We start from the raw sequence: 26,898 nt of genomic DNA, 5'->3' as shown, positions 1-26,898 counted from the left end.
AAAACAAACAATAATAAAACATACTACATGACCACATGTTATATGGCATGTTAACACACCACAAAGCATACTAGAAAAATTATAGTCTTTAGAATGTATTCCTGAAAGTCTGAGACCAGTATGCACAGACGCGATACAGCAAGTGTCAGTCTAGTTTGTTCAATTCAAGCGAAATACTTGACATGCAAACTGCTTGGACTTAAAATTGACTTGAAGTACCACTGGCTTCTTATAGCCAGTTGGAGCATAAAAACAAACAAATCGAACAAAAACAAACAGCACAACCAAACATTTCAGTTGTCCCCTCTGTTCCACTGTGTTGTTCAACCTCAGCTGATGCCCTACGAGTCCAATCTGAAATTCTTTTGACACTAAAGTGTGAGAATCGGTCTCATTTGGGTCAGGCTGTGCCATAGCAGTGTTAGTCTGGTGTCACGGCATTTGAATAGCAATGAATACCTTACAATTCTAGTCACATTCCTCTGAGACTGCACTCTCATGTGTGGGGGAGCAAACAGTTCATCATTTGCGATCTGGTTCACTTGATTCACTCCACCCTCTCACAAACACCCTCAATTCAACATTCATCACAAATTGAAACCACATTCAAATACACCTTTGAGAACTGAATGGAAGAGTGAGGTGTGAAGTTGATTTCTGTCGAAGCCCTGTCTTTACACTGCACAGATGCTGTTGGCCCCATACACGTACATGACCCCGGGGAAATTAAACCTGTCCACAGCTGACAGCCCTTTCAACCACAATAGGTCAATACAGAAAGATAACATTGATGATAACGTCTAGGTTACGTTGTAACCACAGCTCCCCAATTGAGACGCTGCGTCGGAGACACTATGGGAATCAGCCCTCTCCAGGGTGACTGCTTAAGCTGTATAGCACCAAGGGCCAATTAATTGGTCTAAGACATGTACGTCATCCTCAACAGCCAATTCATAGCCCATCTTCTAAGACTGAATTAACAGCGACACTATGCACATTACGAGAGAGTGGCGCTTTAGAAAGATCCATATTATAGAACTGCACAAATGGAACCCCAGCTAGCACTCCAATTTGCTCCAATGACAAGCCACGCGTGAAAGCCTAGGATGTGGCCATGCCCTGAGTTGAATGAGCCCTCAGGAGGCCAGCGCAAACCTCTGTACTGCTTTCATAAATCTGGCCACCAAGCACGTGCCAACAGACGTCTGCTCCAGTGGAATGTGGCAGGCTGAATTACGGCAACATACACCTTTAAAGTAGAGCAGGATAAACCTTTAGCAAACAAGCACACAAAATTCAACCACTACCCCAACTCAGCAGTTATCTGGAGGCACACCTTACCTAGTGCACCAGCGTTCAAACTCATGCCATTTAGAATTATACAGAGACAGAGTGGACGCCGCACAGGCACTCTGAATGGTAGAGACAACAGTAGGAAACAAAGCTGCATTCAGCATATATATAGCATATAGCATTCAGCATATATACTGTATATACACTGTGTATATTCCCTTTCAGGGGCCAAGCCCACAACTTGTGGCAGTGGCAGGACGGACCCCCATCCGCTGAGATAATAAATCCCTAGGTAACCACAAATGGTATCGGGAGTTGGAGGTCTGCAAACCACAAATGCTTCTCTCACCTGGCCACTAGTTAGCCATTTGGATCTGACTCTGTCCAGCACTGCCTGGATTTGGCGAAAAGGTTGGAAAAAAATGCACAGTTTCAGTTTCCGCTTCTGGCATGGCAGCGTGTCCACACTCAAAGGGGCATCCCCGTCCCGTATCTAGCACCACAGAGGACATCGTGTCAATTCTCTTGTGGTGAAAAGTTTTACTTAAGCCTGTCTGAAACAATGCCATATCATCTTTACTACTTGCGGTTGCAGCCACCGTTCACCTGTGCTCCCTGCAGTAGCTCCTGATCCATAGTTCATCCTCTCTGAAAGATACTTTGGTCTGGGCAAGAGGAAATGAGAGTGGGTTCACAAAAGGTTATCTTTCTCATCATTGAAGCAGAGCATTATTGTGGCAAAGAGCCATCCAGTGTCATGATCGACAGCGGAGGAGGCTGACGGGCGGTGTGTTTTTGTGACTATAGTTCGTGCCATGCCTAAAGGAGCAGAGCAACGGAAAGCTGGTGTGGAAAAGGTTCTGGTAACTCGAGTGTGCCCAGGTGGAACGAGGGGTGCTTGGCCAGTCCCCAAAGTGTTTTTTTTATTGCGCAGAGGGACAATGCCGCTGTAGGGCTGTCTCCCTTCCTCTTCAGGCTCTGCCACCCGCAAGGTGCACCACGAGCACAGTTGAGGCCACGGATTGCTGGAGCTCTGTGAGGTGGTTAGAGCGCTATCCGCCTTGTCCATGCTGCACCGTTACAGGAGGACAATTTGCCTGTTGTCTGCGGGGGGCAGCATATGCTGGTACTGGGTAGCCTTCATACTTTTCGGCTCAAAACAGAAATTACCTGTGAATTACCTATGAATGACGACATGAAGGGCAACAGTGTGGTGTTATGGCTGGCAGGGATGACAACATGGTGATATAGTATAATGGCTTTAATGCGATGATAGTGATGATGGACACTACCAAAGAAGTGAAGGCAGAACATTGCACACTAGGAGACTGTGTACTGGATAGGAGTACTGTAGGGATGAATGTCCGTCACTCACCTTGGTGAGATGTCACAGCCCTGCTGCATGAAGGCTCCGAGGGAGAACCACAGGCTGTTAAAAATCCCAAATTCGTTGGTGTGCTCCGGCTGCTGCTGCTGCTGCTGCTGCTGCTGCTGGCCCTGGGACTGGCCGGCCTGCGGAGAGGACGACTGGTGCTGGCCGTGTCCCTGCATCTCGTCCCCGTCCTCCGCATCGTCCCCTTGCCACTCGTAGGGGCTGAAGCGGCTCACCAGGAACAGCACCACACTCACGCCGATGTAGGCGAACACGATGCACATCCAGATCTCGTAGGCCAGTGGGTCCAGGAAGGAGAAGACCCCCGGCTTGGACTTGGTCGGCTTCTTGATCATGATGGAGATGCCCAAGCTCATAAAGGGCTTGGTGAAGTCAATGACCTCCTCCCTCACCAGAGTTATAGTGAGAGGGGCCACAGCAACATCAGCTTTCTAGAGGGGAAAAAAAAACATGTTTTTCAAAATGAACAACACTGATGACATAACACGATTACAGACGCTCACATGGCAGGAGAGTATCGGCTTTTATCTTAGAAGAGAATATCCATCGCACATTCCCTTGGACACACACACAATCAAATGAGTAAGTGGATTGGCTTAAAAGGTTTTGAAATTGTACAAGAAGAGCTTCAGCAAAACAAATTAACGTAAGCCACTGCTTTTAGTGCTTACTTCCCGTAAATGAATAACCAATCAATAAAATGTGGCCCACCAAAACAATCCCTTTTCCTTGAGGAGCTGTAGTCACAAATGTAAATAACCTTCAGATTCAGATAGATTTTTATGTATGCGAGTTTTCCTAAAATCCCTTCCCTAAAGAACTCAAGTGGAGAATTCCTCTCTAGAGAATGCTTCGTATAATTCTGCTTTCTAGGGCTGAATAATAATAAGATGCTTTCAAGTAATTTTAAGATTACTTCTTGGGAGAAAAGAAGAGACACAAATCCACAAAGCCACACTTGATTGGGTTAGAGCAGGAAAAAAGCTGCACGTGGCCCAGTGGAGGAGGATAATGTAGACTTCTCTGCCATTCTCTTATGCCATTAACTCTGCCGTTTGAATATCCTGGGGGCAAACTGGTCTAAGAAACTGAGCACATCCTAACCGATGACGACGCGTATTGGGACATTTTAGTACCCCGGTGCGATTCTAATTCTACTAATTGTCCTTTTTGTCTCGAGCCCCGATGTGTGTTTTTTTGCCTCTGTTTATGGCTTCACTGCTCTGGAATTGGCAGCAAATGGAGATAAATCCATTCTTCCCTAATGTGTGGTGACAGAGGCGAAGCGACTGGACATATAAATAGGAAGAGCATAAGCCTTTGTCAAACTCGTCGCTGTAAGGTTTGGACAGGGCGTACTCTGTGCAGGGTTAAGATGTACTGGACTCTGCCACTGCCAGTACATTTGTATTCTGCTCATAAGGTATTTGTGATAAAAGCACATGAAAAAAATTATTTGTTAAATGCAGAAATGGAGACTATGAGTATGATTCATGCGTGTGTGTACTTCTTTTCAAATATATGGAGATATGAAATTGGTATTTACATAATGATCCTTCACTTGAGCACACAAAACACAGCTGTAAAAAGATGATACATTCAGTGCAATCTGTTAAACATAGAAACCAAACAAATTCATATAAGCAGAAACTGCTGTCTGAATAAACTTTACTTACGCCATAGACCAGCTCTCCCACCATACCATTCCACATCTTGGTTTCGGCATCTTTGGCTCCATACTTCCCGTCTCCCACAATCTCCAGCGTGTAGTTGTACCCTGCATGTCTGGCGATTTCTGCTGCCAGCTCTACACAGTAGCCCTCATACTTGTCATTTCCCTCAAAGTTCTCATGGTTCTTCTTCAGCATAACGTAGGGAGACTCCTGTGTCGGAAATACGATTGAATCTTATTTGCATATTGGAAGGTTAGGCAATGCTGGTTGTCAGCCATTTTGAGGCATGATGTTCTAGCTGGGTAAAAGGCTGAGTGCTATTTCTCAATGCGTAACATTTTTAGAGAGTTATTATGAGTTGTTAATAAGTAAGCAATAATGGGAAAACACAAATAATGGGCTATGAACAGACATGGATCATTTGTCTGTGTCAGCTCCAGGCTTTTCATCTGTGTTATTTACAACAGGAAGCTCCAGCAAGCGCCTGTGGCAGCAACTAAAGAGCCTCTGCCTCTGACTCCTGCGTGAGGGTGAGTCAGAGAGTGGAGAACACACACGCACACACTGCACACACACACAAATGCACACAAATGCACACAAATACACACACACACACACACACACACACACACACACACACACACACACACACACACAAACGTACACATGCAGACAAACAGAGAAAAAGGCACACACACGGACACACACACAAATACTTATATACACACACAAAGTTACACACAAGGACAAACACAGAGAGAGAAAAGCACACAGACATACATACACAGACACAAACAAGGAGAGAATAGCATAGACATATACATATACACACAAACACACACATTCATACATACATACATACATACATACATACAAACATACATACATACACACAAAAACACACACAAACCCACAAAAACATATCACACACACACAAACACACACATACATACATACATACTTACACACACACACAAACACACACATACATACACACACAAACATACCTACACGCACAAAAACAGAGTGAGGCCACAGTGACTTTATAATGAACTGGCCCAATCTAAGCAATTCTCTATATCATAAAGGTTCACAAAGCAGCACTACTGTTGGTAAACATAATGTAATTGAAAAAGATTTATTTCAATTTGCCAAAAAAACAACACATTTCCCCCATCTTGCTCAGTATAACATGCATTGGATTCATTGTTTTTCAGGTTGACTCCAAAATAAGCTTGCTTGTTATTTTCCATCATCTGGGAAAGCAAAAGCAAGACAGGCATCTCTCTAGACGTGGAAAGGGCCTGGGGGAATATGGCCACCTGTGTTTGCGTACGGTGAATCCCACCCAAAAAGCCATTTATCCCACCCAAAACATCGCACCTGTCTCACTTCCCTGAGCCCATAGCCAAAGGCACCTGTCTCACTACCCTGAGCCCATAGCCAAAGGCACCTGTCTCACTGCCCTGAGCCCATAGCCAAAGGCACCACTGGTAGAAAATGACCTCAGAGACAGACCTTATCAATAACAGATCAGACCTGACTGAAACTGCTGTGATGTGTTGAACTGGCAACACTACAATAGACTTAGTTTTTTACAGTATCAGGGGAGAGAGAAAGAGATAGAGAGAGAGAGAGAGAGAGAAAGAGAGATGGTGGGGGAGGAGGGAGGGAGAGTGAGATGGTGGGAGAGGAGGGAGCAAGAGAGAAATGGGGGAGAGGAGTGACAGGGATAGAGAGCGAGGCAGAGAGAAAATCACATTTTAATTCATCTTTCTCTCTGATGGGGACTTCATAGGCAGGCCAGGCAAAAGAACCTTTGGAAGAGCTCCCTGCTGCCAGAGCTGCTCTGTCAAATAAGAGCATGAATTCATTTGTAGCGCTGCTCTTCAGCTATAAGCCGTTGTCTGTCTGCTAAGCTGATGCTAGGGTGACTCTGCCAGCTGCCAGCAGAACTGGAGGGAAAAAAACAAACGGCCTTCGCCTTGTGTCCTCCTCGCTAATTGCGGAGGCAGAGGTATGATAAACGTTGCTATGCCCTGGGCTTCTCTGTTTGGGTATTCATTTCAAACGCATCCATATGCATGACGGGTTTTAGCACAATTTTTAAATGCGTTTCTCACGTGGCAGGACTTACGAGTATGGTGGTGACTACGTACGACCTGTTCAGAAGTTGCGTCTCGTTGAAAGGGGAGTACGTCGCCGTGTTGACATATTTTTCGTTCCAGTAGCCCACCTGCAGCCAGAATAGGGGAAGCATCGGCATGGAGTGCACAGGCATTTTTCAGTTCCGCTATTTATAGTTTAATAAATATTCATATGCAAGGCTTAAGAAGGAGCGCAATCACTTGAAATGCAGGCACAACCCCTTTCACTTGTGCGCCTAACACTCCAGTCCTGCCGCTCTCAAGGCTGATAAAGACTCCATATCAGGACTTACAGGTCCTGCCTTCCACAATGACAGTTTTACTCAACTGATGCTGAAATACTGACTCCGGTTGTAAGGCTTTGCTGTATTTTGTCCAAGCTGAACCAAGAATCATGTAAATTCTGCCTCCATTCGCTTGACTTGAAACGTATAATAGGTGATATATAGAGGAAGACTATGTGCACTGAGTCTATACTGTACTATACTATACTGAGCAACATACTGACACATCTTCTCACTACATTTTGAAATATGATATATTAACTACAACCCTGCACTTTTCAACAATCAAATCTAATTTTTCTCTTATTTCTTTGCTTAAACAACGTCTGCCACTGGCGGTTGTTACATTATTACACATAATCTGACACATAAACTCGTAATTTAATTATCTATCTATATGCAAACAAGGTAATGACAATTTGCTCTAGGGTCTCATCAAAATAACAATATTTTATCCTATATTCACAAAGAAATGAATCCATATTTAAATAGTGAGATGGACTGTTCTCTTTACCTTTTTGGGTCCACTTGGTTGAAGCTCTATCACGTCGACAGTGAAGTTGGTCCGATGGCCTTTGTCATTGAACTGGACATGACCTGTTATTCCCTCAAATTGGACCTACAGAGAGATACCCCAAAATAAGACTTGCTGAAATTGATCACAGCTATGTCGCAAAAAGGCTATGTCGCATAATCCTTTGAAGTGGTAAAATATAAAACAAAATGTAATAAACGCTTGATATTATTCAAATCGACACTACATGGGTCCCTGAAGAAGAGCATAAAATCACTATGGGAACGAATACAAATTTGTGCGGGTGCCCTTTTCCAATGCATTAGGTTGAACCCTGACCCCTGGGGTGTCCAAGCCACTGGCTCCCAAGCATGGAGGTTGCTTGGTGGGCTTAGCCTACCTGCTGCAGGGCTCTCTGGATGTCGATGCCCTGGCCCCAGGGAGCCGGGGGATTGGCCAGGCACTCCCCAGCGTTCCCTCGCCGCGAAATGTCAATGCGCTGCTTTCTGAGGTTCTGGAAGGCGGTGGCCATCACAGTCACCCCGTCGTAGGTGAGCGCTCCAGTGTACTGCGGATAGGGATGAATGTGGAACAGTTACAGCATCTACACCTGATTGCAGTAAAGAAGATGTGTGCAATCCACAGATGTAGTTTTGGAAAGCAAAGGAACCACGGCCAAACACCACCTGTGGGATTATCCCTTACCTACCTCACTCCCACTCGTGCTATATTGCTTAAATAGACCATAATTTGATACGATCTTTTATGATATCCTTTCTCAATTCAACAGATCCACATAAATCCTGTGTCTTTGCTTGTACCTTCAGTCTTCTTTTGGGAATTTTTAGATCCTTGCTGTCAAACTCCAACCAGTCCTGTATGGTACTGCTGACAAGGGGGTCTGTGTAGTTCACCAGCTGAAAGCCTGTCACATTAGCACCTCCCTTCTTGAACTCCGTCAGATTCAGATCCATGAAGCCCTGAGAAGAAAAAGGTCATGAACATTGCTGGCAACTCAAACACACTCCAACCGAGATAATGACCACACCTGGATGTCTGTCAAGCCCACAGTGTGCTTGCTCAGGCCCAGGTACAAGATGATCTCTAAATGTCCCCCTCGCATAGACAACTCTCCCTGGGCCTGGGGTCAGGGTCGTCTGCACCCTTCCCCCCCGACAATTTGTAATTTGGTCTAATTTAGAGTGCACACTACTGTCATTTCCAGATGCAGCAGTCCTAATGAATTGTATTATACAGATTGACACAGAACAATTGTATTGTACAATACCGCAAATGCTAGGATGTTGGTCCTGAAGTCTTGTTTTGGTGACAATACGATCTAATTAGATTTGATAGTGTTCAACTGTGCCTGTTCCAAACTATGGCAATTTCAATGCACATCAAAGCCCTCTAATGGGTAACTGAGGGACTGAATATCTCTTTCCAGGCTGCTTATTGTCACTTGAAAATAAAGCATATAAAGTGCTAAATCTCATGCAATCCCTCCTTAGAAGGTAAAGAAACATGTCTGCATCAACTAACTATTTTTACAAATAATCATGCATTAAGCTTCTTTGTTTGTTTGTTTTTTATTTCTAAAAAGAACTAGACCTATTTTCGTCACAACATCAATGTATGGATTGCCCTTTAAATGTCAAGATCATGTAAAGCCCAAAACGAGAGCATTCCTACCATTGCAATGCAATATGCTGCTGTTAGTATGTAAAAGTCAGAACAACAAGGAAAGAACATTTACAGCTATACACTGTTTAACATCAGGAGATTCAGAGGAGTTAAACAGGACAATCATAGCCTGGATACCAGCCCGAACCCCGCTCAAAAAATTTTTGGTTCTGGGAAGTTCGTTCTGGCGCTGCTCCATTGGGGAGAAATTATCAGTTATCAGCAAAACGATCCAATTGTATCCAATTGAGCGAAGAGGCATTTTCTTTCCTGGTTCGTTGAAACACGCCCCATAATCACAGCTCAATGGAGCAGTATCAGACTCATATTCTGACTAGAATTATGAGTATGACATCGTCAGGCTAGGACAATCAGGCTGCAGAATCACAAAGTATATTGTAGAGATTAACCGTTCAACATCTTAATTAATATTAAGATTTTATCTTTGAGATTGAGTGTTATTGAGTAAATGCTTGTGAAAAGTGTTTTGGTTTAGTTCATAGTATATTACAACAATCAGCACTTGATGGCATCCTTCTTCCTCTCTCAGTTTCCTTCTGAGATTCTGAGTTTCTCTCTCAGTGTGTGTGTATGTGTGTAAAATGCGTGCTTATGTAAGAACGTACAGTGCCCTCCGCAATTATTGGCACCCTTAGGGCCTGATTTACTAACATTGCCACCGTAGCAATCTGCGGTCGCACATTAACGCACAGTGTTTTTGCGCATTTTCTGTGGTATTTATCAAACCAGATCCGCGCTGGGCACTCTGTGCTTACTCCGCCCTTTAAAGGGCCTGATTGACTAACATTGCGACCACCGCTTAATCTGCGCCTTTGCCAGGCACACATTAACGCACAGTGTTTCCCCGCATTTTCCATGATATTTATCAAACCAGATCCGCGCTGGGCAATCATTATTTAGCGCACCGTTAAAAGACGGGAGAAATCGCCTGCAAGTTACTGCCACCATGGAGATTCGAGGAAGAATGGGTTCACTACAATATATCCCCACTGAAACAAATACATTTACCAAGTAGCCAGGCCTCTCCAAAATCACCGTTGCTCAATCTTGGATAGATGGCACTATTCCGGAAGATAAAACTGTCATGGACAGATCCAGGGTATTTGGCTACCACGTAAGTAATGGTCATGTTGGTATCACATATGACCTGGACATTCATTGAATATGTGTGCTTTCTGTTTCGGTAAATGTGTTTGTGGATTGAAGGTGGGACTGTTTGCATGTGGGTGCAATCAATGGCTCCAATTACGTTCGGAAAGTTTAATTTCAGCTATCGTAGTGGGGAAATGTATATTGACCCAGTACCTGGGTGAATATTTGGCCTAGTGAAGGCTGAGACAACAACTTCAGATGCTATAACTGTTTGAAATTATCCGGAGGCCAATATTTGCAAATGTTGCCAGGAGTTTAACAACTGATGGAATGGAATGTGATCGCCAGGTGGAGGGTTCGATGTCGTCTCTGATCTGGTCCAGTAATTGAAGTATTGCGTGGCTGGTTAACCTGTACCGTCTAATGATTTGTGGTTCGCTTAACTGAAAAAGTGTTATACGATTTGGAAAAATTCTTTCTGTGCGCTGTCTCTGTCTTCTTTCTTCGCCTTGCTCTTATAACTGCTACCATATCAACGTTTTCAGACACAATGGAAATGCTCTTCCTGGTTAAGACGTGCTTTTATGAGGCAGAGAATTTGCCCGCAAATAAGAGACGCGCGCACGCCAGGCAGTTTTAGTAAATACCACGCAATACATCATTAGGCGCACTTATCTTCTCTCCTCCCATATATTTGCGATTCACGCCCAGGTTTCCACCCACGTTTCCGTGCCCTCCCTGTTCACACCCACAGGCGTTAATATGCGCCTCTACTCAAATGCGCCTCCTTAGTAAATACCGTTTTATGTTTACGACCGCTATTTTTTGCCTGAAATGGGCGCAATCCTGTTAGTAAATCAGGCCCTTAGTGAATGTGACCAAAACAGGCTATGAAAAAATATTTGTTTGCTGTTTATCCTCTTGGTCTTTCACTCAAAATATTCACAAAAATCTTACCTTTTCATTGAAATAAATTATCGAAAGAAAACATTTTTTTTTTCCATTAAATAAATACTATTCTCCTAAACAGGTGTGCCACAATTATTGGCACCCCTTAATTAAATGTTTTGAGCAGCCTCCCTTTGCCAAGATAACAGCTCCAAGTCTTCTCCTATAATGCGTGATGAGGTTGGTGAATACATGGCACAGACCTGAGACCATTCCTACATACAGTATCTCTGCAGATCCTTCAGATTCTGAGGTCAACACATTTGCAGATTCAGCTTCAGCTCTTCCTACAGATTTTCTATGGGGTTAAGGTCTGGGGGACGTGATGGTCATGGCAAAATCTTTATTCTGCTGTCGGTGAACCATTTTTGTGTTGATTTTGAGGTGTGCTTCGGATCATTGTCCTGCTGGGAGGTCCAACCACGGCCCATTTTAAGCTTCCTAGAGGGGGGCTGTTAGGTTTTTATTTAATATCTGCTGGTATTTGTTGGAGTACATGATACCATGTATCCTTACAAAATGTCCAGGGCCTTTGGAAGAAAAACAGCCCCACAACATCAGAGATCCGCCACCATACTTTTTATTTATTTATTTATTTATTTATTACAAGGATAGCCCCTTGAGATGCGCCATCTCGTTTTCGAGGGGGTCCTAATGCAGTATAGTACAGTAACAGAAAATAAAAAACAGAAATTGAGTACAAACCGTAGACACACACACATACACACTCACTCACTCACTCGCCGACATTGCTCTCCAAACTACCCCACCACCTACCACCCAGCATTTACAACAAGACAACAAAAAACCCAAAAGATAAGAAAGGAAAAAAAAAAAACAGACCAAGTCTTGAAAAACTGGAAACAACAAAAACAAACAAACAAAAACAAAACCCAACAACTAAGGCCGTTCAGAAGCAAGAGCAGGATGTTTCAAAGTAAGTGATTAATGATGATCTAAAAATATGAAGGGAGGTGATGGACCTAAGTGATGAGGGAAGACTGTTCCAGACTGATGGTGCTTTAAATTTAAATGCACGGCGACCAATTTCTTTACAAATTCTGGGTGTAACTTAAAACAAATAATCAATGTTCCGTAGGCTGTAGTGTGAGCTTAAAGGGGTTAATATCTCGTTCAGGTAAGGAGGGGACTGAAAATGAATACATTTAAAAATAAGAATTGACCAGTGGAACTGTCTTCTGGTCTTGGGTGCCGGCCAGTTCAAAGTTTCATACATTACACAGTGATGTGTCCTATAAGGACACCTAAGTACAAATCTACAGAGACTGTTGTATAGTACGTTGAGAGTACTACTTCAAAGTGGGTATGGGGTGCTCTTCTGTATGGCTATCTTTCTGTCTACGCCAAACCCACCTTTGATGTTGGTTGCCAAGAAGCCTTATTTTGGTCTCATCTGACCATATAACCCTAATATAAAAGTCTGACTTACATTTGGCAAACTGTAGGCACTTTAGTTTGTTGTTGATTGACAGCAGAGGCTTTTTTCTGATAACCCTCAAAAACAACTTGTGGTGATGTAGGTGCAGTCTGATGGTAGTTCTGGAGACTTTCTGACCCCAGGACTTAACTAACCTCTGCAATTATACAGCTGTGATCCTTGGAGATTCTTTTACCAGTCGAACCATCCTCCTCACAGTGCGTGGGGTCAATTTACAGATAGGTCCTCTTCCAGGCTGATTCCTTATATCTCCTGTCGCATTAAACTTCTTAACTATTGCCATGATTGTGGAAGTGGGTATTTCCAACTGTTTAGATATTTTCTTATTTCCCTAAATCCGGATTTCAGCAGCTCAACAACTTTTTGTCGCACTTTGACTCTGAGTTCTTTTGTCTTTCCCATCTTGATAAGTGACTAAGGGTATTTGGCCTGTGTCACCTCATATTTATACCTCTGTGAAGCAGGAAGCCATGGTTGACCACTTAAGAGTTCCTAATGAACTCAAAAATATAAAACATGACTGGTAATATACTTTAGTTAGATTTTAATTATAGGATTTTCTAGGGGTGCCAATAATTGTGGCACCCATGTTTTGTAGAAAAATATTTTATGTTTTTTTGTATTTTATAACAAATTAATTCTTTCAAGAATTTTACTTCGATGAAAAGGTTAGATTTTGGTGAATATTTTGAGGGAAAGACCAAGATGATAAACAGCAAAGATATACTTTTTCATAGCCTGTTTTGGTCACATTCTCTAAGGGTGCCAATAATTGCGGAGGGCACTGTATATATGAGAGAATGTGTGTGTGTGTGTGTGTGTGTGTATGTGTATTTGGGAGTCTTCATATTAAACGGTTGCTCACATAGATTTGGACCCTATGGGGCCTCACTTGCCAAAAGTGTGGCATCCTCGCAGCCTTTATTGTCTCATTATTTATGACTTGACATTTTGTTTTATTATGACACAATCCAATTATGTGCCAGAGCGTACTTCTTATATTACAATTTGATGTTAAAGGGTCCCATTAGGAACCTAACAATGCTCAGCTCAACAACCATTCGTACAACTAATTACAACAACCTAATTATCAATAATGTGGAGGAGCACAGAAATCATTTTTGACATTTATTTCACTCCTGCCAGTTCTCTGTAAATTGAGCTTATGTACAGTTTTTTAAATGCCCATAAATATGGAGAAAAGCTTTAGTGTAGATATAATACCCTATATTTGTTTACATACATCCATAATAGATATATGAGGCAGACACACACACACGCACATGCACACGCACACGCACACCCACACCCACACCCACACCCACACGCACACGCACACGCACACGCACACGCACACGCACACGCACACGCACACGCACACGCACACACACACTGAGAAACTGAGTCATATGTGCAGGCACATACAGATAGACACACTTGCAAATCCAGACTCACTCACACACACATACATACACACTCCCTCACATGAAAGGAGAGGGGGACAGGCTGTGATGCCTTTAAGGAGCAGAAATGATAATTCCCTTGCTCAGCGGGTAATCAGCAATCTGTCTGCATTGTGCTCTGCATTTAAAAGCTGAGATGTTTCAGTCCGATACAAAGAGGATGAATAAGCACCACTACATGGAACAATGGCACTATTGATTTTGTTCAACTTTAGGCCTCAGACAAAAGGCTAGTGGACGACTGACACATGAGCTATTTGCCTTGAGCATGAGATTCAGCTGGGCAAGAGAGGTAAAATCTTTACCGGTACTCACCAGGTTTGCCAGGATGAAGTGGTACGTTTTGAGATTTTTCTTTTGTGCTGCGATCTGGAAAGATAAATACACATTTAAAACACAGTTTCAAAAAACACACATCCATTTTCTTGACTGAATTCCAGACTGGTTTATCAGCGATGGAGATTAAAGCCTGGGCCTGGATCCTGATTATCCAAATAGAAGCTAATCAGGAGCCCATCTTTCTAATTGCACACCTCCCCGGCTCTCTCCGTGTGAGGAATGTCTGTTATCGGGGGAGAAGGGGCAGCTGCAGCAACATGAGAGGGGTGGAGGGAGGATTTGGCATCTGGCACTGTGGGAGGGCCAATTACAGGCTTATTGACTACATTTGCACCCCCTGCATTATAATTGGCCATACACCTGCGATCTGCACATCCTGGCAAACTCTCCTGGGTTAAAAGTGTGGCAAACGTTAGATAGCAGCCAGGCCAAATGCCACAATAATATCACTTAAAGAAAAACAACAATAGAAATTTAAATAATGTAAAAAAGATTAAGAATAGAAAATATTCGACCTTTCAAAGCTTAACTGTGGTTACAAGTGGAATTAAAAGTTTAAATTATTGTACAAATAATGACCACACTATTGTGTTTCTCTCTTCAGATTCACGCCTGTTGAACATTAAGATGAAATGAGTTTCGGCTAGACATTCACTCGACCAATCTAGAGATCCGCTGCCGCTTGTAGTCTCAGGTCTGCAATTACAGACTGCTATTGATGTATTGACGCAGTGATGTCAGTCTTGACATAATTACCAGGTTGAGGATGGAGTTGAGCCTCTCCAGCTCACAGTCTAGAATGACGCGGTGGTCTTTTTTAATTTCCAGGTCCTGAATGACCTTCAGAAAGGCCGTCTCTGTCAGGCTGTCCAGGTTTACTGAGGTCACCTTCCACGTCTTTTCAGCAGCTGTGTCTAGGATCTTCTGCAGAACTGTCAGACCTATCAGAGGAAAAGACAACATTGGTATGCCACAGACTGTTAGCGGCTAGCTTTTGATGTCAGCATTTTAATTTCATATCCAATACTCTAAACCTTTGAACCTCACGCTTTGTTTGCTAATACCATTCAAGTAGGCTCTAGCCATGCAACCTCCCAAGAGCTTGGACTGGTCCAAAAGTGTGCAGAAAAGTTTCAGTGTCTGTACCATGGCCTCAGCTTCACATCAAATTAACAAACAGTAAGCATGACTGCCGCACGTCTGATTATCCAAAAAAGCATACAGCAGATGTGTGTCATTGTCCTTGAGTTCTGTATTCAGAATGCAAAATTTAAAATGTTCCCTCAGTTCCGTCAAAAAAAGGGGGGGAGAGAAAAAAATAGCGCTTTGCATGATAAGAATGTGGAGGCATGTGTTTGAAGCCAGTAAGTCCGAACACATTATGCAGAGTCTGGATTGATCACAGCAAGGGCTTTCTGTGAAGTGAGGAAAAGTTTCTCAATCCCCCCAACCACGCTGCCCTTCAGCCTTCCCATCATCCATTCATGCCTCCGCAAACCCTTGAAGAGTACTACTTACAAGATGGGATGAGCCCAGCTGAACAGCATCATCACAACAAAGAACCATCTCCAAGCACAGCACAAGTTCCCATCCCTATGTTTTCTACTCCTCGCAGACTCTCACACTGGGTACCATACTGCCTTTCAAAAGAAACACATTTTATGCCCTGATGCTTTTTTATTTTCATACCATTTGTAGCCTCGAACCTTGTACTTCACTCATGCAACTGCACAACTCTCAACCCTGTCTCCTGCAGAACCTGTGTCCACACAATGGGAGCGGATACAATGCAAACCTAGATGGATAACATCAGGATTGTGAGTCACTTATAAAGGAGCCATCTACAACAAAAAAAACAAGCCGGTGTCTCTCAGCCACTCCCTGTTGTGTTCCTCGTAAGTGATACAACAACATGCAACTCCTGTTTTCTGTCATGCTGGTTTGTCAGAGTGCAGCGAAAATGAAGCCCCCTGCTCCTGATTGTCGGTTGGTGTTTGCTCCTTATTGCTCTGAGACATGTAAAGCTCCCCTGGATGAGTCTTTAAGCTGAGCAGGATACAGGATACATACCGTGGCCATTAGTCATCACTCATTAGAACACGTTACTGCTCAACTCATCCTGACAGTCCGTCATCAGTATCAGAAGCAAACGGATGTAATTGGGTTTATAATGGCGCATATCTCTGTTACACTGGCCTAGTGGGGGGTTGCCATTTGGTGGAGACTCTCTTGGGCAAGAGCATATCAAATTAGATTGTGAGTGCACACCAAGGCCGAAAATACACACAGATGATTTGTTAGAGGGTCGTTGTCTTTTCTCCAGTTTTCAAATTTCAACTAACCCTAGAGTATGAAAGATATGTTTACAAAAATTGAAGGTTGAGGGGCCTTGTTTTGAATATGAAAAGAATAAATTGGCACAGGATAAACAAAAGGCAAATGGAATGTGTGACACCTAAACTCTCATGCTTTTATTTTGGAGGTATGCTTGTAATATCAAAGGCAATACAGTTTCATGCACAACATGTCCAGTTTTACAAACTTGTAGTGTGAATGGGCTTAGACTGGCATTGCTTTTTTGATCTCACTGACACAGTTTTCATGTAGTTGTTCTGGTCTCCTGGTGAGGTATGCTGCAAGGTTTATTTTAATTTTTTTTATTAAACCTTGGCACCTCTCTGATCGCTGACAAGTGTTTTTCAATGATAAGCTTGGTGGTCAACATGAAGGACATGCATATGGATCTACGCATAATTTCAACTTCAAAGACACTAAATTGTAAACTCAACCTCGGGCAGAAAGCAACCGGCTTCAAAGCACATTTTGATCAACTCCAAACACCTACAGTACTAGCAGAGCAGCATCTGTAATCAGTCAGAACGGTCAAAACAGGAGAATGGTTGGAATAAAGAGCAAAGAGCGACTGAAACCTAAACTTTCTTTGGCAACTACACAAGACTTGTGCATATTTGTCAGCCAGATTTTGGGTTAAATGACTAAGTCCTTGTAAATAAAACTGATAAGCAGTTCACAGATGAGGATGTCAGATGAGACTGAAATTTGGATTCAACATGATGAACTTTTCTGTTGTGACTAGAGTATTTTTTTCACTATGCTTTATGTGCTATTTATCCCTTAATGAACAATGGGGTACTCTTAGATCATGACACCATTACTATAATTACCTTCAGTGGGACAAAGGCTCAGCTTTGATGGATGAAATAAAAACCATAAACACAAACTTGAATCTACCGGTTTCACAGTTTACAGCGAATAGAATTACCAGAGATAAACATTCAGACATCTACAAAGGAAACGTGGAGAAAGGCATGATTTGCTCATGTGGTTTTATAGTCAAATTTGAGCAGATATAACAACATTAACTAGAATGACTTAATACTCAATACTATTATGTGCAGTTGAATTTTCAATCTCTTCGAGGTAAGGCTTTACTTTCACAATCCTCTTTTCAGTTCACCTCCATTTAAGGTAGGAGTGAGATTCTTGCAGCGCACAAAGACACTGACTACATTACAAATCCCTTTGCATTCTCCGAGCTACATATAGTAACAGATTAAATGGAGATTTGCTAATTATAGTGGATACTTGGGTTATGCAACAGATGCCAAAACTAGGTTTGTCAGTGAAATAGCGGTGAGGCGGCCAGCGTATTTTGTGTTCATTAAAAGACTGTGTCGGATCGAATTTTGAAATGCCTCTCCAGCCTTTTGCAGCACTGATGCTCTCCTGTAGTCTGTGTGTGTGCGGGCGCGTTTGAGCTTGTCTCGGCAGCTGTGAAATTGTCTCGCACTGGAGAGCAAACCAGCTTTATCGCCCACTGAGCAGCACTAACCTGGAGATAAACTGGGCAGTGAGAGAGCACAAGGAAGAGAAAGACAGAAAGGGGAAGAGAGAGAGAGAGGGAGAGAGACAGAGAGCGAGGGTCCTATCGTATTACTGTTGCCTCACACTACTGCACCAGTGCAGATAAGGATGTGAGACGGAAGAGATGAGCGTTTGGGACTGGGACGGAGAAACAAGCTTGGCCCCAGTCAACTCCTCTTCCGCTCTCTCTAATGCTTTCACTCACCTGCCCGTCACACATTTCTCCAAATGTCGCACAAAAACTGACTGAATTTCCAGCCATCTCCATTTGAGTCTAATTTACCTTCTTCTTAACATTCATCGGCAAAGCTGGCTCATTAAGAATGATTTTCATGCCAGCATTTATGCAGTACTTGCAAATTGGACAAATACACTGTAAAACAGACTAACTTAAGAGTTGCACATGCATAAATTGGTGGGAAAATTTTACTGGAATAGATTATTCTGATCACATTTATAGTGAATCACAAAGGTGATTGTCCTCTAAAGTTACTTAATTTTCAAAATTCATAGAGAACTAAAAGCACTGAATGTATACCTTGAATTAATCCAACAACCCCCTACCCCCACTGCTGTGAGATTAAATGTACTAATCAGTAACACTCGATTGGATTACAATTTCCAATAATGAGGAAGGTATTCATTAATTTCAGAACACACACACACACACACACACACACACACACACACACACACACACACACACACACACACACGTACACATAAACACACATAGTTTCTTAAAGGGTTTAAAATAATCGTGTGTGTGCAATACGGTATCCAGGCAACAGGAGAAGAGCAACGGGGATTCCAGTGGTATTAGAACGCCATGGAAGAGTCAATGACCTTGAGTTCCCAGCTCAATGGTGGCCAGCATGAGTAAGACAAACAAATCAATGGCGTGCTCATCTCACTGTAAGAACATTCCATCCAAAATAAATCAATTTGCCAAATCTGAAAACCCATCTTCAAAGATGACAGCATGTATGACAACAGAGAAACTACAGTGGTAACATTATGTACTGAATTATATAACTGCTCAACTGTTCAACTGTGACCTTGTGTTCACAACTCCATGTGCTGTTGTTCTCTCTGAAAGATGCAGTACAGTTCTGAAGCTACACTTGATGCCCCAGTTTATGGTGGTACACACTGATGGAGTATCATGATTATTTGTTGGAAATCGGTGGTAGAGCACCAGATATATGAGATCATGGAAAATGTTTTCCAGTGTTTCAAGCAGATCATGAGTACTCTTGCATCCCCAGAGATAAACTAGGAAACTGGAAGTGTCCCTAAAACGAATGGACTCAGAACCGCTCTCACAATAGCATTTCTTACCGGTGTCCTCACAAGTCCACAAAGACACATAAAGAATTAAATTTCCAACATCCTCAGAAGCATTTCAAGTTGAACTGAGTATATAAAGACCTGCATTCCTGTATTCCAATAATGCACTTAATAATGCATGCTAATTTGACACTACAGAAGTACTTTCTTTTAAATGAGCCTGTGTAAGAAGTGACTTTGACATTCAAAGCTGTCATATCCTTTTAATGTCGAGACGAGAAGGAAGACCTACCTGATTCAGAGCTGTACATGTAGACAAACTTGTTCCACTTGTAGTGCTCCACGAGACCTATCAAGGCATCTTGCAGCTCAGGCCGAAGCTGGATGACAAACTGATTGTTGGTGTCGATGGGGAAACTCGGAGTGACGAAGCAGACGTGAAGCGCTCCACAGAAGGACATGAGCATGTTCATGGTCTTCTTGTCATATAGTCCAATGATGGCGTAGACTCCTTTGGAGAACTGCGAGCAGACTGAGGAGGGAAAAGAGGAGAGTTAGGGCGAGATCATTGTTTTTGAGGTGTGAAGCTCAACTTGACTGTTTTGATCATTTCAAAATTGAACTGCTGTAGCAGACCAGCCAGGGGGAGGTGAGTCTCCAAAAAGACGTGCTTTCAAGCCTTGTTAATACTGAATGCTGGTGTCAGACCCTCTTCCTTCAGGCACACCAAAACTGGTAATATTTTTAGTCCCTTAAATTAAGGATTTTTAATTGATAGAGGGTGTCACACTCTGTCAGCTTCCCAGAATAAGTGGTCTAGGACTCCATGTTAATTAACATAAAGAAATAATGAGCATTAATATGGCTCATGCATCAATAACAAACAATTAACACGGTGCAAACAGAGTGCGGCTTTTTAGAAACTGATACCAGAGCGAGGGCTCCAGGCGCAGCCAGTACTAAGACCAGGCAGTGATGAGGATCTTTTTAAGTGCTGTTTTCATTCCTTGTTTTTGCTAAATGAACTTTTGCCATTCTATAATGCTGATATTACATGTCCCTGCATGCTTGCATAGGTGCAGAGAGAGAGGGAGAGAAAGAATCCACCACAGAAGTCAGCCGCTGTTTTATACATTAACACTTCGGGCTGTTGTTTTTCTTCATATGTCGCAAATGAATCTCAATGAGGTTTAAATTAGAACATAAGGTCAGCTATGATGCTGCGTTGGGGAGGGCGGTTTCTCTGCCTCTGGGCTTTTTGGCTGCGAGGCCGTTGCCGCTGGTCGCAGCAGGACCCTGAGGTGAGCGATCATCCCTGAACCCCGGCGCAGATCTGAGGAGCCCCCGCTGCAGAGATCCATAGTAGAGGTCCGCGGCCTCCCCGGGCTCCAGATGCTTAAGACTGCCTGTCTGCCTGGCTGGAGCCTCTTTGGAGTGATGTATTATGGCCATCGCAGTGGTGATAATTAATAATGACCCAAGTGCCCTTCGCTGGGCTTACTCTCAAGCCAGGTGTCTTTATAAAGGACCTACAGGGACTTCACTGAAGCTATGCTGTTTATCAAAACAGGAACAAACTTGTCATAGGCCTTGAGAGAGACTCCAGTCAGAACTTAAGTCTTATGATTTTTTTATGTTATTATTCTACTCAAATGTCTCTTAGAATTAGAAGTAGAGTTGAGCAGATATCTGTGTGTTCCTGAATGTGCAATTTCTATCTGTGTGCCTCTGTGTTTCTCAGTGATAAGGATTGGGGTGTTTTGTTTATGTCTCGAAGGCCATAGGGTCGTTCTGATGCCTAAGTGCACATCCTGCATCAGGTGGTATCTGCTATATATCACATGCTAGATCTGGACCCAGGATGGCCCATGTAATCTGAGATCTGTGATCAACACCCCCCTCTCCTGTCAAACCTAGGATACTTAAGCTGAGACTTTCTCTGTTTTAGTCAGAGAACCTGGTGAATCCTTATCCCTTGGTGTTGTTGAGGAAAAAAAACTTTTTTCTTCCATTGCCTGACTGCGGTCTCCATTCCTGTTGTATAACAGCCTGAATAGTGCCTGACAAGTGCCTGACTGTGAATTCAGGGCATGTATGGTAAACATGGAGAGGCACTTTGAGTCCATGTAACAGAAAGAAATCAAATGTAATGCAAGCATAAGTGATATATTATCTAGCTAGCTATAGTAAACTCTCTCAGTTAGGATGCTGGTGCTAGGGTAAACTGATCTGACGATCTCTAAAAGGGCACTTGACAGAACATCGACGTAACATAGGTTTGTAATCTGAAACCCCTTCAGTGTTTTTATGGTTCTTCTACGAGGACAAGCTACAATATCATCAGACACTCCAAGATATCAGTGGTCATGTTATATTTGCCTCTAAATCACCGGCAGCTTCTCAGAGTTTCCCTCCACAGCGCCTAAGACAAGTCACAGTCAATGTGCATTAGAGGCCCTGGGTCTTTATTCCTCTCATCCATGGGTCGCTCTCATCCTCTACTACACAGACATGAGGGAAAAGGTCAAGGTTCACCCCCCTCACCGCTACACACACACCCATGAGGCATTAGATAAACATATCTGATCTCTGACACTCCATGAGCCCCTGCTGCCCTACTTGCTTCCCCGTGCCCTCAGCACTGGTCCTGGTGGCATTTCATATCAGGCTAATGAGATACCTGTCAACAACAATCAACACTGAAGCCCCCCTTAACTGACCTATATCATCATGTAGGGATCCTATGACACACCCGCATGTCTGACACTGCTTTATTTTTAAACAGTTTTTTTTTTCTTGTTGCCCAGAGCTGCCTCTGCTGCTCTATACCACAGCTGGTCCTTCACAGCTGATCTCGCCAGAGAGATGTATAAGCGTCAACAGAGGGCACTGACTCTCCAGGATGGAATGCACTGCAGCTAGGGCTGTAACCAAGGGGAGGGGTCTTGTTCCCTATATCAGTCGACTGGTGTGGACGGTCGAGTTTAGATTCAGAGCTGCAGTTTGGGGGATCTGTTCAGGGACATGCAGGAATCTGAGCAGCAGCCCACTGGAGAGGGACACATAAAGCCGGGTTTGTCTTAAACCCCATTACTCTCATCTAAAGCGCCTCAATGGGGCCCTTTGGACCTGAGCTGATTGGCATGCTGTGCGGCATGTCTGGCTGTGTGTCACTGTGATCGCAGGACTGATATTCGTCGGGAAGGGGACCACGAGCAGTCTCTGACTAATAAATCAAATGCACTAGACAGGCTGTCATGTCGGGAAAGGGCTGCGAAGGTGTTGTGACACGTCTGCCATGCCATCCATGTACTGGCTAAGGTCAGCAAAGCTATCTGGAGACATACAGTAACACACTGAGATACTGTATCTGCAGTAGTATGCTCCTCTCTTGACATAATTCAGTTTCTATTTTCTTTCAAATTGGTTCTATTCCCTCTACTGGCAAATGACTATAGCTGTGTGTCCATAACAGTCGGTTCGGTTCTTTAGAGCTTTGCTTTCACAAGCGTGGTTTCCAAGGAAGGATGCAAGCATGAAAGGGGGTCAGAGTTCAGGCATCCCTGAAAAAGTTCCAAGTAGTGGAGTGCTTCATGCCCAGGCACTTTCTAATGACCGAGCGGATCTGCTGTGTGTCTGGATCAGCATCGTTTTACATTGTTATCGCACGTTCAAACAGACAACATCTTGCCACAACCTATCAAGGTTTGCTGTCATCTGAAAACTCTAAGCCTCCCTTGAAATGGTAATTCCAATCACTGACTCCCCCCTTGAGAGCACCTGTCTCAATCCAGCTAAATATTGTCAATCCCCCCCTCTTACTTAAATGGATTTTTCAAGCTTTAGCACTCTCCTCTACTCTTCATTGAGCCATAACATGGTGCTCTCTGAACTGATAGAGTAATTCTCAAAACTGAACTCCAGAAAGTAATCAGTTTAGCAATGATGCAATGAATAATAGATTAAATGGGCTTGCGGTGGCAGCTCCCTGCTAGGGATGCAAAGAGACAAAAGAGCCACTTAGGTGACCATTTGCAGCTCCTAATGGACCAAGCATGGCCAAAAGACATCTCTGTGCCATTTTTAAACAGTTTGGGGCTTCACACAACCATAGTTATACATGGTCACACACATACAGTAAACACACACAAGTGGAAGAAAAAGAAAAAAAAAATGTCTGTAGGTTGCATAACTTTTTAGTAGTGATGAATGAGGAGTGTCCTGAAATTTGAGAAGAGAGAAAAAAAATGCAAGGGGCCTTGCAGCCACATCATTAGGACTGAAACAACAACAAAATAAGGAAGTGAACATATCTCGTTATAAAACTCCACCACTGCTCGGATGCCCTGACACAATGTGACAACGTGCATATTCTAATGCGTTGGGGGGGGGGGGGGGGGGGGGGGTAGGGGGGATGTACACTGAGATAATGTTCAACCAATTTTCTCTCCATGCGTCTTTCCAGTAAGTAATTTACTGATAAGCTGCTCCTCAGAATGGACATGTGAATAGAGTTGAATTTCAAGTTGCTGAAAACCACATTAGATGCATAAATGAAGTCCTTCGTATGTAAAGAAAGGGAAGTTGGGTTGCGTTATTTTAACCGTCCTCAAGACCAGCTTACTATAATGCATTTTCACTGGAGGGCAATGTGACTAACACCCTATTTGCATAATGGCATTTGTATTTACAACTTAATCCATGGCGGGGAATCGAGTTGTGAAAGGACAGCAACTAATGACCAAAATGGAGCAACTATGAATAAACAAGCAAAAGTAGATGCAATGCAATGACTCCTAATAACAAAAGATGAATATTCAAGACACACTCTCCCTTTGCGCTCCAAATAACACTGTTATTTAAAATGGATGTATTTTGTTTGGTAATGACTTGGATGCTTGCATAAGTGGAATAAGTATAAATGAAAATGTGTATTTTGTGTTTGTTTAAATGACACAATATTATTCATCCAAGGGCCATGCACGGTGATGACCTTCCATTATATGGCAATAAAAAAAATCCACTGAAACGGCAAGACCTATCATGTACTCATTGACCACCTGGTACCTCTTTAGAGAACAACCACCAGCTTAACATGTTTCAATTTGTGTTTGATCGAATTTTGATATTTTAGTCAAATGAAACTTCTTTTAGCTGAGGTGCAATGAAAATTACCAGATCTACACGTAACAAGCAGCTAATGCCACCGTTGTAACTTGGCCTTGGTGCTGCCCTCTCCTGGGCTAATGATACATGGTACACTAACTTATCCGTGTTTGTGCCAGAGAGGAGTTTAGCTGAGTGACGGTGTGAGCATTTTAAAATTCTGCTGATGTGGTCAGTGCAAACCAGAAACTAATTTACACCTTGGCCTCGATTAGAAGAATGTTTCCTGGAGCTATTCACACTTAATGGTGGAGCTGTGAGGTGCATGTTATAAGAAGAAGAAAAAAGTACAGATCCAGGTGGGTTTGAAGAAACAGATCTCTGGTTGTAACTCTTACTTTGGTCTACGCAAATATATGTCTTCTGCTGGGCAGGGCAACTGCACTTGTTGTGCATTTCTGTCATGCTTTGTGGAAGAGCAAGAGCTTTGAAAGACATTTTAGGTGATGAGACAGAATAAGATAGAGACAGAGAGAGCAGAATACTGAGGATAAACCTTCTGAATGAAGTAAGGTCTGTGGTAGTACCACTATGATTCAGAACATGAGGATCTCTCGCTCTCTCTCTCCCTCTCCCTCTCTCTCTGTAGCACACACAAACACACTATTTAAGTCTTGCTGTGTGTGTGTGGTGTGTGTGTGTGTGTGTGTGTGTGTGTGTGTGTGCGTGTGTGTGTGTGTGAGTGTGTGTGTGTGTGTGTGTGTGTGTGTGTGTGTGTGTAAATCAACAGTGGCATCCCTCATATCTAGACTGAAGAAAAGAACTGCATGCATGTGAGAAGGAAAATGACAAAATGACATCTCAAGGGCCTCCAATGCAGCCTATTAGCCTATTAGCCAGCAGTAATTACAAACTGTTCAGCTAGACACCTTCTCATGAAGATGTTGTCTGTGCTGTGCTGTCTTAATTTTTTGAAATATCATCTGAAGCACAGTTACATGTTTCCAGTCATTCAAAAGCACAAATGTATCTCTTTTTTTCTCTCTCTCTTTCGGCCTGTCTGTAAAAATGTCTCTCTCTTTCGTTCCTGCCCGCTTGCCAGCTTCAATGAATAACTCATCTCTAGCTGTCTTACTGGCTTTCTCTGCGCAGTGCCTTCACCTCAACGCTTCAAAACGTCAATAGACAAAAAGTTCAAAGATCTTGCTGACGCATACGATGCATCCCAAATCAAACTTCGAGTATTTAAACACCAAAATAAGCAATGCTTTTTTTGTTCCATTGTAGATAGCCTACCACAAAATCTGCCCGACACAAACCAGCTAAATCGTTTCTCTTACTTGAATGTCTGAAACTACAAAAAGAGAGTCTGTACTAGCGACCGTATGGGGTAGCCTAATGCTTTTCTTTTCTACCGCAACAATTGATGTGAATCAAAGACATTCGAATGTCTGTTTCACTTGTTGACTTCTGATGCATTCATCGAGTAATATAGTAGTTTTAGGGGTTTAAGCAACAGATTGATGTCAACTCTTCTGTTATGGTTTCTCAAACGCTTAGAATCAACGTTGACACGATATGGTGGTTACGGTTTCTTTGTGGCACCTTCCACAGTAAAAAAAAAAAAAAAAAAAAAACAGGAGCAACTTACATGCGTATGTCATGGCAAAGCTGCTCCCTGTATCGACCATATCCACTTGTGGTACCAGTTTAGGTATATCCTGATGTCGAGAAAGCGCAAATCGAAAAACCTCATATTCGTGGGAGCCGGTGGGGAATAATCCTCCTGTCAGCAAAACCAAAATCATTAGAAACAAATAATGTTGATATCACCACAACCTTTAAAACACGACGATTGTGAATATACAGTCATTCTCTATTCCAACTGGATGTGAATTTAGGAAGTTCATGTCAATCTTAATTCAAATGAAGAAAAGCCTGAGTAGGTTTACAGTTCGTCAAAAAAAATACTTACCTATATTAATGTTACTTGGAAAACTTGAACCTAAACAAAAGCCTACAACACTGCTGAGGAGAAAGGCGAAGCTTCGCTGCATATTTCCTTTCGCATTGGCGACGCAAAGAAAGCCAAAATCCAACAAGATATTCTGACGCGCATCCGTCAGTTTACACACAATGTGCCCATAGTACAGACAAACTGAATTCGCAGAGCTCTACTCAAGTCTCTTTTCTCCACGCTGCAAGCGCTGCGCTTGAGGTAATAACCGTGGCAACTGAGGAACTGTGATTCCGCGCGCCCTACCTACAAATGAAACGACTCAATAGTGTCAGCGAAGGGGTCACGATT

The 26,898-nt window shown here is 43.0% G+C and overlaps 1 protein-coding gene across 1 annotated transcript in view; it reads right to left on the bottom strand.

The window, feature by feature from the left end:
- Positions 1 to 26,647, bottom strand: part of gria1b (glutamate receptor, ionotropic, AMPA 1b) — a gene marked incomplete at both ends in the record, with an annotated part of 42,365 nt that extends 15,718 nt beyond the window's left edge. The window contains 11 exons of the mRNA XM_080851510.1: positions 2,669 to 3,117; positions 4,363 to 4,569; positions 6,497 to 6,595; positions 7,305 to 7,409; positions 7,705 to 7,872; positions 8,126 to 8,284; positions 14,286 to 14,339; positions 15,066 to 15,250; positions 19,777 to 20,016; positions 26,242 to 26,376; positions 26,566 to 26,647. Of these exons, the coding sequence (XP_080707636.1) occupies positions 2,669 to 3,117; positions 4,363 to 4,569; positions 6,497 to 6,595; positions 7,305 to 7,409; positions 7,705 to 7,872; positions 8,126 to 8,284; positions 14,286 to 14,339; positions 15,066 to 15,250; positions 19,777 to 20,016; positions 26,242 to 26,376; positions 26,566 to 26,647 (1,883 nt within the window). The remainder of the gene's footprint in view (positions 1 to 2,668; positions 3,118 to 4,362; positions 4,570 to 6,496; positions 6,596 to 7,304; positions 7,410 to 7,704; positions 7,873 to 8,125; positions 8,285 to 14,285; positions 14,340 to 15,065; positions 15,251 to 19,776; positions 20,017 to 26,241; positions 26,377 to 26,565) is intronic.
- Positions 26,648 to 26,898: the final 251 nt, after the last annotated feature.

The sequence above is a fragment of the Sprattus sprattus genome, assembly GCF_963457725.1.
Source record: "Sprattus sprattus genome assembly, chromosome: 1".
NCBI lineage: Eukaryota > Metazoa > Chordata > Actinopteri > Clupeiformes > Clupeidae > Sprattus > Sprattus sprattus.
Note: the sequence above shows the minus strand (reverse complement) of the source record. Positions and strands in the feature narration are given on the sequence as shown.